The sequence below is a fragment of the Microtus pennsylvanicus genome, chromosome 6 (genome assembly GCF_037038515.1).
Source record: "Microtus pennsylvanicus isolate mMicPen1 chromosome 6, mMicPen1.hap1, whole genome shotgun sequence".
Lineage (NCBI taxonomy): Eukaryota > Metazoa > Chordata > Mammalia > Rodentia > Cricetidae > Microtus > Microtus pennsylvanicus.
Window position 1 is genome coordinate 106,448,671 of NC_134584.1, and position 13,539 is coordinate 106,462,209.

Consider the following 13,539-nt stretch of genomic DNA (forward strand, 5'->3'; position numbering starts at 1 on the left):
TTATTTATTTATTGCTTAGGCTTTGTTTACTATGAGGCAAGGACTATAGCCTAGGTTGGACTAAAGTCACTTTTCCCACCCCAGGCTTTCAATAGTCGGGATTATCGGCATGAACTACTGTTGCCCAGCTGCTCTTGGCAGTTAAAGTGGAGGGAACAGATCACAGAGTTGCTGCAAAGGCACCAAGGTGACACTGAGGTGAGCTCCAAGGTGAATTTTGAAAGCTGTATTCACCTTTCTAGATTGTAGACAAAAAGGAAAAGGCGGGGTGCTGGTAGGAACTAGACACTTACGGGGCCGTATGGTGCTGGGGACATAATTTTTTTCTTTTTTCTTTTTTTTTGATTTTGGAGACAGGGTTTCTCTGTAGCTTTTTTGGTTCCTGTCCTGGATCTAGCTCTTCTAGACCAGGCTGGCCTCGAACTCCCAGAGATCCGCCTGCCTCTGCCTCCCGAGTGCTGGGATTAAAGGCGTGCGCCACCACCACCCGGCCATAATTTTTTTAATTGTTATTTTGGTTGTTTTTTTTTCTGAGATAATGTTGCTATGTAACCTAGGCTATCCTCAGACTTGTGACAATCCTCCTGCCTCAGCCTCCTGAGTATTGGGATTACAGGCATGTACCAGCATATCCTTGTTGTGAGGCTCTAAGTCTGCCCTGCAGGTGGAGATGCTCTAATGCCAAGGCGGGTCTGTGACAGTCAAAAGAAACTGGCAAGTAGAGCCACCTGCTGCTCTTGAGGGTGAGGAGAGGAACAGGAACGACAGGAAAGACCCCACTTTCCTCCTCCTCTCGGTGTCTGCTGAGTGGCCCCGTGGCGAGAACTCTTAGTAATGTGATTCCAGCATTGATTGCTTCCAGTTCAAGCCCTAGCATCACGATTTGTGTCCTTCAGCAGAGATAAGGCAAGTTAAGAAGCCGTTACTTAGCAGATGCAGAAACCCACAGCCAGACTTCAGGAGGAGTTCAGGGGGTGGTGGTGGTGAAGGATTGTAGAAACCAGCGGGGCCGAGGACACCATGAGAACACGGCACACAGAACCAATTAAGCGGGGCTCATAGGAGCTCATGGAGACTGAACCGGCAATCATGGAGCTTGTATGGGTCTGAGATAGCTCCTCCACACATATGTTATTCTTGTAGGACTCCCACAGTAGGAGTAGAGTGTCTCTGACTCTTTTACCTTTTCCTCCTACTGGGTTGCCTGGTCCAGCCTTGATATGAGGGTTTGTGCCTGTTCTCATTGTAAATTGTTATGCCATGTTCACTTGATATCCCTGAAAGGTCTGCTCTTCTCTGAAAGGAAACAGAGGAGTGGATCTGGGGGAGAGGGAAGGTGGGGGATAGGGAGACTGGGAGGAGTGGAGGGAGAGGAAATTGCAGTCGGCATGTAATGTATGAGAGAAGAATAGAAAAAGGAATTGCTTAATAAACATGATTGCAGCATGCCTAGGGACACTAATTCTGAATCATCCAGCCTCCGAGGATGTGTTCGTCATCTTCCAGCTCAAAACAGAGAACATGTTTATCAGGGTTCCCATAGTGTTGAATGTGCGTCTTTGTCTCCACAACGTCCGTAGAGAGAGAGAAGATTTTTTTTTAAGATAGGTTCTCCCTCTGCATCCCTGGCTAGCCTGGAACTCATTGTGTAGACTCAGGCTAGCCTGTCTCAGAGATCTGCTCACCTCTGCTTCATTGGTGCTGGGATTAAAGACATGTGCCACTATACCTGGCTAAGAAGATAGGCTTTTATTTTGTTTTTAATTTATTTTAAATTAATTTAATTAATTTCATTTCAATTTAATTTGTTTTTAATTTAATTTGTTTCATTTTGTTTTTTTTTCTTTTTGAGACAGGGTTTCTCTGTGTAGGCCTGGATGTCCTGGAACTCTCTTTGTAGACCAGGCTAACCCTGAACTCACAGAGATCTGCCTGCCTCTGCCTCCCTTCTGTGTGCCACCACTGCCCACAGAAAGTGTTTTTTTTTTATGTCCATATCTACTTAAATATGGTAGTGGGTTAAGCCTAGGCCATCATACTTGTTAGGCACTCGCTCTACCTCCAAACTTTGTTTTACTCAGCTTTTTCATCTCCGTTTGTAAAAATTATTTTATTATTAGTATGTGTGTGAAAGAAAGGCGGCAGTGACTACCTACAATGACATTCCTATTGAGGTCAGAGGACAACTTCCTCCTTACTGAGGCGGGGTCTTTCTTCCCTGCAGGGGTGCTGGGGTTACAGACACTTGCCACTGCATCTAACTCTTTATTTTTTAAAAATGAGATATGCGCATAGAACTCAGGTAGTCTGGCTGGCATAGCAAGTGTTTGTACTCAGAGCCATCTCGATGCCCTTCATCTTCTTTATGAGAACAGCAGAAATTTATTATTATCATTTTGTTTATGGACTTTATGAATGATTTGTTTGAATGTAAGTCTGCTCACCAGAAGAGGGCATCGGATCCATTATTGATGGTTGTGAGCTGCCATATGGCTGCTGAGAATTGAACTCAGGACCTCTAGAAGAGAAGACGGTGCTCTTAACCACTGAGCCACCTCTCGAACCCTAGAAATTTAGTAAGAAACCATTTTAGTGTATCTTGGAAGAGGTGTTTCAGGAGGGAGAGAGATGTCTAGGAAAAGCTAACTACACTCAAATGCGGGCGCAGGTTTCTCAACGGAGAATCATACTTTAGTTTGTTGGTTGCCTGGTTTGAGACAAGGTCTTACTCTTTAGTTCAGGCTGGCCTAGGATTTTGTGTAGCCCAGGTTGGCCTTGAGTGTTCTGAAACCCTTATGCCTCAGTCTTCCAAATGCTGGGATTATGTGCGTGAGCTACTACGCATGATTTTTTTTTCTGATGCAGGATATTGATATATTGCCCAAATTGGCTTCAAACTCACAGCCCTGCCTTTACCTTCTGATCGCCGGGATTTTACACTTGGCTAGACAATATTTTTTTCTGTTAGTGGCGATGTACTCCCTAGATGACAGTACTCATACTGTCGACAGCTTGAGCTCAGGAGCTCCAGGCTAGTCCCAGCAACACAGCGAGACCCCGCCACAAAAACAAGACTAAAACCTAACAAAACCCACACAGATCTAATTAACTACTCTAAGCGAACTTGGCAAGATATTTGACCCCATTGAGGATAAGGCACATTTGGGCGCTAACACATTTACGTAACGGCTATAGGGTGAGATTAGTTAGATTTCTCGTGTGTCCTCCCCCCCCCCCCCCCGTTGCTCCCCACTAGTCTCCCTCCTCCTTCAGCTCAGCCAGAAACCAGAAGCAGTGAGCGAGTAGATGGATGCTGCGAGCAGAGACCCGCCAGGCCCAAGGGGGCGCCCTTCTACTTGGGGGAGCGGAAGGGCGGTGGTGCCCTCTAGCGGCTGCACTGCGCTTCTAGGGGTGGAAAGTTCCAGAGCGTCCGTTGCACAGCCGTGCGACTGCAAGCTTTTCCAAGCGAGGCCGCGTCCTAGGTACCCTGAATCGAAGGTCAGAACCCCATTGACATCCTCTGCCCTATCCCAGCCCTTCTTAGGCTTTTGTGACCAAGTCTGAGCAACATGCAGCCCGCGGGTCTTGAGGGTCCCCGCGCGCTCGGCCTGCGGCCTCTGGGGCCCTGGCTGTTCCTACTGGAGGTGCTACTTGTAGTTCCGCCTCTGTGGGTAACCTGCACCCCGACCACTCAGAGCATCTCCAGCTTTTCGACCACACTGGCGACCTCCAGTGCCAATGCCACTCCGGACACTTTCAATGCCTCTGCCACACCTGGCGTGACCAGTGACCCTCGTCTTCGAGAGCTAGCGCTGGCCCTGATGAGAGACTTCCCGCTTGTGGACGGGTGCGTACGTGCGGGAGTGGGACCGAAGAGGGCTAAACTTGCCGGGAGGTGGTGGCGCACGCTTTTAATCCCAGCACTCGGGAGGCAGAGGCAGGCGGATCTCTGTGAGTTTTAGGCCAGCCTAGTTACAGAGCGAGTTGCAGGACAGCCAGGACTGTTTCACACAGAAAACCAAAAGAGAGGGCTAAGCTTACCCCTGGACTATTGATGAGGCCCCTTAGCACCTTCGCTGGATATCCTTTCCCTTCTGTGATTCATGGGTGTCCCTTCTCCCTTTGGCGCCCTTGCCGGGGGGGGGGGGGGGGGGGGGGCTTTCCAGCTCGGCGTGCAGGGGGTGGGGCCCGGTGAGGGGCGGGGAGAAACAAGACCCGGGCTGAAGCTTCTGACCTGGAGACCGTGTTCTCACACTGACCGCATCTCCAGCCATAACGACCTGCCTCTGCGCCTGAGAGAACTCTTCCAGAATAAGCTGCAGGATGTGAATCTGCGCAATTTCACCCACAGCCAGACCAGCCTGGATAGGCTTAGAGAAGGCCTTGTGGGCGCCCAGGTAACCGTGCCAGAAGAATGGGGACGTTGGGGACACAGAAACCTAGTAGACGGCTAGATACTTGGGGCATACAGTACACCGTCATGCAAATACAAGAATGTATGAGGCCGTGGAGGACCAACACAGATGAGCCGCACAGATGCTCAGGTTCAGGGGAATACATAGAAAAGAACCAGAAAATCCCTGGAGAGTGTGGAGGTTGAGGTTGCTAGAACCACAAAAGATAGGGTAGCCTTGCCTGGGACATTCACACGGGGTCATGGACAGACAACAGCTATGTCATTAGTCCACAGCTTGTTTGCAGGCTGCCAAGCTCAGTAGTCCTGAGTCATGACACTATGGGGAACCGTTGACTTACATGGGTGCTGTGGGGGCTGAGGCAGAAATAGGGGGCCTAAGAGATCATATTGGCTTGATCGTGGACCTCTGGACCTCCCTCTAGTTCTGGTCAGCCTACATCCCATGCGAAACCCAGGACCGGGATGCCGTGCGCCTTGCCCTGGAACAGATCGACCTCATTCGCCGAATGTGCGCTGCTTACCCCGAGCTGGAGCTTGTGACCTCAGCTGAAGGTGAACTGGGGTACAGCCTGGGATCGACACCACTGGCTCTTTTCTTGGGATGTGGTTGTTTGACTCGCCACCGTCTTCTAGGTCTGAATAACACTCAGAAGCTGGCCTGCCTCATCGGCGTCGAGGGCGGTCACTCACTGGACAGCAGCCTCTCTGTGTTGCGCAGTTTCTACGAGCTAGGAGTGCGCTACCTGACACTTACCTTCACCTGCAGCACACCCTGGTGAGCATGGTGCCTGGCCCTGTGGCATGGCAGACAGTGTGGTGAGGAAACTTCTCTCCTTGACATGGACCTGGCAAAAGAAATGACTATAAAGTGGTGCGTGAGGGGAGGGGAGGTGGGGGGATGAGGGAGAGGCAGGTCTCCCAGCAGGTCCCTCACACTTCCACCAGCTAGCCAGCCCTGGTCCTCATCTGTTCTACATGTAGGATGAATAAGCAGAGCCCCTGCCCCCAGTCACTGATAGCCAAGCTATAGCAGCAAGAATTGCTTTCTCTTGTCTGTCTTGCAGGGCAGAAAGCGCCACGAAATTCAGACACCACTTCTATACCAACATCAGTGGATTGACCAGCTTCGGTGAGGTGAGGATTCTTGTACCATACCCTACCCTGTGTGTTTCCTGCAGATCCTTGTACACACCTTTGCTCCCTGACACCCTCTGTTCCCTCCCAAATCCAATTGTCCTTTCAGAAAGTAGTAGAAGAAATGAACCGCCTGGGCATGATGATTGACTTGTCCCACGGCTCAGACACCTTAGTGATGCGGACCCTGGAGGTGTCTCGGGCTCCTGTGATCTTCTCCCACTCAGCGGCTAGAGCTGTTTGCGACAATTTGCTGAATGTTCCTGATGACATCCTGTATCTTCTGGTGAGTAGCCAACTGGGCCCTCAAACCCAGGACTAAGTACACTTCATCTGAGAAACTCACCCTGTAGACCAACATGGCTTTAGCTGCCTAGAACTTGCTCTGTAGGACAGACTGGCCTCGAACTCACAGAGATTCACCTGCCTCTGCCTACCAATGCTGGGATTAAAAGGCGTACATCGCCACTGCCTGACTTTTTTCATTTTTTGAGACAGGGTCTTATTATTTGACTCTGGAACTCGATATGTAAACCAGGATAGCCTTGAACTTGCAGAGATCTGCCTGCCTCTGCCTCCCAGGTGCTAGGATTAAAAGTGTGTGCCGATACATTTGACTCATTTTGAGGGTCTTAAAGCCAAACATAATAACACATGCCTACAACCTCAGCACTTGAGAGGTTGAGGTAGGAGGACCATGAGTTGAGGCCAGCCTAGGCTACACAGCAAAATCCTATCTCAAAAATCCAAAAAGGAAGGAAAGAACGGGGACAAAAAAGGGTCTTGTTTGTTTGTGGTAGGGTCTCTTACATAAATAGTCCTGTCCTGTCCTGTCCTACCTGAACCTTATACTACCTCTGCCTTGGCCTTACATGTTCCATCATGTCTGACTGCGAGGAGAGTTGTGACCCTGAGTAAAGAAAGCTATTGGTTGACTAACCTTTCTCCATCTTTGAAACCAGGTCCAAATCAGTTTTACCCAGGGAGCCCCAAACCCAGGAGAAAACATTCTTCCAGCCCCTGCTAGATTGCTGCCCTGCAAGCGTCCCCCATTAAGGGAAGCACAGTGGGGCTGGCCTGACTGCCTCTTTGTCTATCCCTTTAGAAAAAGAACGGTGGCATTGTGATGGTGACACTGTCTATGGGGGTGCTACAGTGCAATCTGCTTGCTAATGTGTCCACTGTGGCAGGTGAGTCCCACCTCAACTCTTAATTTTAAAACAATGTTCCTGGGTATTTTCCCTGCCTGTATGTCTGTGTGCCATGTGTCTCCCTGGTGCCCCATGGAGAAATGGAGGCTAGAGGGGATGCCAGGTCCCCTGGAACTGGAGTTACAGGTAGTTGTGAGCCACTGTGTGGGTGCTGGGCATTGAACCTGGGACCCACCGAGCCATCTCTCTGCCCCGCCCCCACACATACCTCAGCGCCTGTGCAGTTCTGACTTGAACTCTAGCACATGCTGGGTAGTGGCCGACCTTCAAGGGACTGGAAGCTCAGCTTGTCACTGTCACCCAGATGTAAACTGGATAACTGGCCAGGACCCAACTTCCCACTTAGAAATGCTCCCAACTCTTCTACCCACCTCTGCTTTCTAGATCATTTTGACCACATCAGGACAGTCATTGGATCTGAATTCATTGGGATTGGTGGAGACTATGATGGATCTGGAAGGTGAATGTTATCCCTGGACTCCTCCTGGAGGCAACAACAGAGGTTTCAAGCCTTAGGTCCCCATTCAAAAGTCGGCTCATCCTTCAAATCTCAACTACAAGCTCTGGTCTCCCAGTCCCCATCTTCTCTCCCACTCCTAGGCTAAAAGAATCTTGTTAAAGCACCGCTGCCCAGCCCAGCTCTGTTGTGGGCTGGGTGTGGTCACAAGAACTCAATCTTTAAAGAACTTCTAAAGTCGCGTTCACTAATCTAAAGAACTTGGCCCTTAGTTTTGGTCTTATGTGCCTGGGGCTGGTGGGATAGCAGGCTCTAGACCAGGATTAGGGGCAAGGTCTCACGGTGGATATCTGCACAGGTTCCCTCAAGGCCTGGAGGACGTGTCTACATACCCAGTGCTCATTGAGGAGTTGCTGAGACGGGGCTGGGGTGAACAGGAGCTGAAAGGTGTCCTTCGAGAAAACCTGCTACGCGTCTTCAGAGAGGTGGAACAGGTACATGGGTTAAAAGCAAAGGATGGTGTATTAGTCATGCCTCTCTAAGGAACAGAACTGGTAGAGCATACACACACATACATACACACGTACATACATACATACGTGGGGTGGGGACATTTGTGCATGGTTTACAGGCTGTGGTCCAGGTAGTCCAACAATGGCTGTCACCTGTTGGAAAGGCCAAGAGTGGAGTAGTTGTTTAGTACATAAGACTTGATTGTCTCAGAAGTCTCAGTCTAGTGCTGAAGTCCCAGAGGATTCCTGGAGAGCTGCTGGTCTTCAATATATACGAGAATCCCAAAGAAGTAGTCTCTAATCCTAGGGAAAGAATACCTCAGCAACAGGGTAGATGAGCTAGTGAGGGCAAGCAGGCAAAAAGCAAAAACTCCTCCTTCCATATTCTTTTATTCGGGCAGTCACCAGGTATTGGCCAGGATTTAGGGAGTGGTTCTTCCTACCTAAGATTATCCAATCAAAAAAAAAAATCTCTGGTGCCGGGCAGTAGTGACACACAGCTTTAATCCCAGCACTTTAATCCCAGGCAGAGGCAGGTGGATCTCTGTGTTCAAAGTCATCCTAGTCCATAGAGTGAGTTCCAGGATAGCCAGGGCTACAGAGAGAAACCCTGTCTCAAAAAACTAAAAAACAAAAACAAACAAACAAACAAAAACCCAAAACTTAAAAAAAAGACTGAAAAAGAAAAGAAAATCTCTGAAGGTGATACATCTTCAGCAGTTAAAAGAGAGCACTGGCTGCTCTTCCAGAGGACCCAGGTTCAATTCCCAGCAGCCACATGGCAGCTCACAGCTGTTTGTAACTCCAATTCCAAAGGATTGCACAGATTCCTCACACAGACATACATTCAAGCAAAACACCAGTGCACATAAAATAAAAATAACTAAGTCATTAACAATGTGAAGAAAGAAAGAAGAAATCTCTCACAGGATTGCCCAGTTTTTTGGGTTTTACTTGATTACAGCTATAGTCAAGTTAACAATCAGAATTGGCCATCACTAGTTGGTGGTGGTGGCACACGCCTTTAACCCTAGCATTTGGAGGCAGAGGCAGGCAGGTCTCTTGAGTTCAAAGTCAGCCTGGTCTATAGAGTGAGTTCCAAGATAGCCAGGACTACACAGAAACCTTGTCTCAAAAAAAAAAAGGGGGGGGGGGTGGCGGGGAGAAAGACTGGCCATCACAGATAGGTGGTTCACTAGTGGAGCATGGGAGGGGTGGGAGTGTCTGTTTTACTGTGACTCCTTCCCTCAGGTGAGAGAGAGAAGCCTGGGACAGAGCCCTGTGGAGGTCAAGTTTCCAGACAGGCAGCTAAGCAGCACCTGCCACTCGCACACCCTGTCTCAGCCCCAGGAGAAGCATCAGGACTCACACTTCAAGGTGACCAAGAGGCCAACTAATCAGGTCCTCCGGAGGGCCTCAGGAGCTCCCCCATGCCGCATTTCAGGCCTCATGGCTACTGTCACCTCCCTAGCCCTCGTCCTTTGGCTTTGGTGATCTGGCCACAGGTCAATGTGGCAAAATCCACAAAGTTCCCCTCCTCACTGCTCAGGCCCCAGTTTATTTTGAGAATAAATATTTAAAATATTGAGCTAAGTGTTCAGTGCCTTTCTTTACTGTTGGGATTAGGGTCAGAGAACCCTTGGTGAAGCCAGGCGGTGGTGGCGCACGCCTTTAATCCCAGCACTCCGGGAGGCAGAGGCAGGCAGATCTCTGTGAGTTCGAGACCAGCCTGATCTACAAGGGCTAGGTCCAGGACAGGCTCCAAAACCACAGAGAAACCCTGTCTCGAAAAAAAAAAAAACAAAAAAAAAAACAAAAAAGCTGGGCGCACGCCTTTAATCCCAGCACTCGGGAGGCAGAGGCAGGCAGATCTCTGAGAGTTCGAGGCCAGCCTAGTCTACAAGAGTCTACAAGAGCTAGTTCCGGGACAGGCACCAAAGCTACAGAGAAACTCTGTCTTGAAAAAACAAAAAAAAAAAAAAAAAAAAAGAGAGAACCCTTGGTGAGGGAACCTGCAGCCGTGGTCCTCTGGACAGGCAGAGACAATTCACCAAATCCCGAAAGCTGGAGCCCACACAACAGTGTAACCAAGGATCATGGGGATAGTAAATTAGGGTCCCTCTGAAAGGTTATATTTTTGTTTGTTTTAGGGGTTTATTTGTTTTGTTTTGGAGACCAGTGTAGCACAAATTCTAATTGGTCTTAATAATAAAAACCCGGAGTCAGCTAAGGGGACAGGGGGGCAGGGGGAGAGGCAGGGGTGAAAACTAAAAGATCAGAGAAAAAGAGCGGCCAGCCACTAGAGTTCTTACCTCTACCAATGCTCAGACCAAAGGAGCAATCCTGTCCCTATGAATCCTCAGACTTCTGTGTGTGCATTTGTGTGTGTGTGTGTGTGTGTGTGTGTGTGTGTGTGTGTGTGTGTGTGCCCCATCTCCCAACTCCCCATCCCATCCCCCCACTTTATATTCCTCTCTCAACCCAGCCAGATCACTACTGTCTCCACCTCCCTAGTGCTGGGTTTAAAGTTGTGAGTCAATACAGCCTGTCTCTTTCTCTCTCAGACTGGATCAATCTAGTGTGACTCAGCGTGGCCTTGAATTCACAGAGCTCCAGTCTGTCTCCTGAGTGCTGGGATTAGAGGTGTGAGCCACCACTGCCTGGTCTCTATGGCTAACTTGTGGGTTAGTGCTTTACTCTGATCTTCAGGCAAGCTTTATTTGTTAGATCACAAACAAATACCACCACAGACCAAGTCTGTGTTGCCTAAGCTGGCCTGGAACTCCTGGGCTCAAGTGATTCTCCTTCCTCTGCCATCCAAGTACTAGAATTTTGAGTATGTGCCATCCCGCCTAGCTTTCTGGTTTTCTTTACTTCATATAAAAATCACCCTGGCAGCACTCAGGAAACAGAAGCAGGCAGATCTCTGTAACTTCAGGGTTTGAGGCCAGTCTGGTCTATATAGAAAGTTCTAGGCCAGCCAGGGCTGCATAGAGAGACTCTCTCACTATGTAGTCCTGGTCTACGTACGATGACTCAAGCCTCTAATCCTAAAGGCAAGAAGATCATCCACAAATTCAAAGCCAGACCTGTCTATTCCAGGCTACATAGGGATACATAATAAGACCCTTCATAAAAAAAAAACAAGAAAATTCTACAAGATGATTATAGGAAAATAGTTCTGACCTGAATGTGGAAGCGCTGGACAGAAAAAGCAGGAAGAACTGCTTTTGCCCAGGCGAGGTGCAGGGCCGACTGTCCTGAGTGTTGCAGTTGGTGAGGGGCAAGGACAGTTCTTCTGTTCTCATGCCCCCGGGATTGCTTTCCTGCCTGTCATGAGTGGCAAGGGGTGGGGATGAGGGCATACTTCTCTTACCCTTGCCATTCCATGGCATACGAGGGAGGAGGCAGGGGCAGCTCGCCTGCTCTCACGCCCACAGGCCTAGCCTACAGAGTCAGCTCTGGTGTGCTGCCCAGGTGAAATGCCATGCCCACTCTCCCATGTGCTGCTGCTGGGGGTGGAGCAGGTCCAGTTCTCCCATTCTCATGGCCCGGGGGCCACCTCTCTCACCTGCCACAGTTGGCAAGGGGTGAGGAGAGAGAGGACATTTTATTTCCTCATTCATGCCACCATACGACAGACGAAGAGGGGCAGACTCGGGCCTCCTGTTCTCATGCTCCCCAGGCCTGCTCACCTCTGCCCCTTCCAGCAGGGTCAGCTCTATTATCAGGTCAACAGGAAAAGTGCAGGGCCTTCTCTCCTCAGTGCTGCTGCCAGCAAGGGCAGGACCAAGTCTGCGCAGCTCTCTCTTCACTGATTTTGGTGGTAATAGGAGCCACAGACCCAGACATGGTCCCCAGCAGTAGCCTAGGCCCAGGTGGCTTCGTGGTCCTGGGTGGCAGCGCAGGCTACTCAGATCTGCATGGCCCTGGCAGAGGCTCAACCTTTAGACACTTTAGACACTAACCTGGACCCAGGTGGTCGCCCAGGTCCCTGACGATCTGGTGGCATCAATACAGACCCCTGCTGTGATCAAACCATGGACCCAGACATGGTCGTGAGCAGCACCTGGGCTCAGATGTCACCGTGGTCCCAGTTGGCAGTGCAGGTCAACTTAGATCACCTAACAGCAGCATGGAGCCCCCACAGCCCCACGTGTGGCCCAGATTCCAGGCATCTGCACTGCCATTGACGGCTACAGGAGCCTCGGACACCAACACAGGTCCTGTCTGTGTCACGGCCACAGACAGCTCAGGCCCGTACACCCCGGCCCCAGGAGGCAACACATGTTACTCAGGTCTGTATGGGCCTAGCAGCAGCATAGCCCTCGGGCACCAAGAAGGCCATGGGTGGAAGCCCAGATCCTGGACATCAGTGTGGTCTTTGGTGGCAATGTAGGCCTCAGACAGCACAGACTCAGGCTGAGGTAGGATATATGAGTTGAAGCAGGCAAGGTGGCACACCCTTTAATCCCAGCATTGCGGAGGCAGAGGCAGGTGGATCTCTGTGAGTTCAAGGCCAGTCTGCAGAGTGAGTTTGTGGACGTCCAGGACTGCTACAGAGAGAAACCCTGTCTTGAAAAAAAAAAACAAAAAACAAAACAAACAAACAAAAAACTATATATGAGCTTATAGGGACTATTCTCATTCACACCACAAAACCCAGCCTGTGAGCTTCCTTCTACAGCACACTAGCCCACTTCCATTTTCCTTTCTTAATAAACTACTCCTCATAATGAAGATGCCTAGGATTCAACACAGTAAAACCTTTTATATCTATGCTTTAAAAAAAATAGATTAACCCACTTACAGCAGGCTTTGGATGTCTCAAATAGCATCTCGCTTTTTTTAAATTTATTTTATTATTTTATGTTCACTGGTGTGAGGGTCAGATGCTCTGGAGCTGGAGTTACAGGCAGTTGTGAGCTGTCATGTGGGTCCTGGCAACTGAACTCAGGACCCCTGGAAGAGCACCCAGTGCTCTTAACTGCTGAGTCATCTCTCCAGTCCCACAGCTTTTTAAAAAAATATTAATTATATGAATATATTACATATTATATGTTGTTATATTAATATAATATATTACACATTATATGCTATTATATTATATCTTATATATGACCAAAGCTCATCACAGTTTGTTTGTTTGTTTATTGCTTTGGAGTTTTTTTTTTAAATATTTATTTATTTATTTATTTATTATGTATACAATATTCTATCTGTGTGTATGCCTGCAAGCCAGAAGAGGGCACCAAACCCCATTACAGATGGTTGTGAGCCACCATGTGGTTGCTGGGAATTGAACTCAGGACCTTCAGAAGAGCAAGCAATGCTCTTAACCTCTGAGCCATCTCTCCAGCCCCTGCTTTGGAGTATTTTTTGTGCTAAAACTCACTCTGTAAACCAGGCTGGCCTCAAACTCACTAAGATCCACCTGCCTCTGCCTTCAAAGTGCTGTAATTAAAGGTGTGCACCACCACCGCCCAGAATTTTTTTAAAAAAAATATAGCTTCTGGGAATTAAACTTAGGTCCTCATATTTGCAAGGTATGCTTGTTAACTTCCTTCGTGCTGTCAGGAAATCCCTGACAAGCATTTTAAGAATCATTTACTTCAGTTCACAGTTCCAGGGTACACTACAGTCCAGCATGGTAGAGCAGTCACGGGGCAGGAGAAACTTGAGAGAGCTGGTCACAATGCATTTACAGTCAGGAAACTAGATGATACTACTCAATCTGCTTTCTTCTTCTTTTTGGGGGGTGTGTGTGTGGTTCGAGACAGGGTTTCTCTGTGTAACAGTCCTGGCTAT

General features: G+C 49.0%; 1 protein-coding gene across 1 annotated transcript; it reads left to right on the forward strand.

Moving 5' to 3' along the window:
- The first annotated feature begins 3,569 nt into the window (after positions 1-3,569).
- On the forward strand, positions 3,570-9,225 carry LOC142852962 (dipeptidase 3-like). Its single transcript, XM_075977933.1, has 10 exons — positions 3,570-3,847; positions 4,271-4,397; positions 4,840-4,969; positions 5,051-5,192; positions 5,482-5,551; positions 5,661-5,837; positions 6,657-6,741; positions 7,147-7,222; positions 7,578-7,713; positions 8,983-9,225. Exons 1-10 carry the CDS (start codon positions 3,570-3,572, stop codon positions 9,223-9,225), a joined length of 1,464 nt encoding a protein of 487 aa, XP_075834048.1.
- The last annotated feature ends 4,314 nt before the right edge of the window (positions 9,226-13,539 follow it).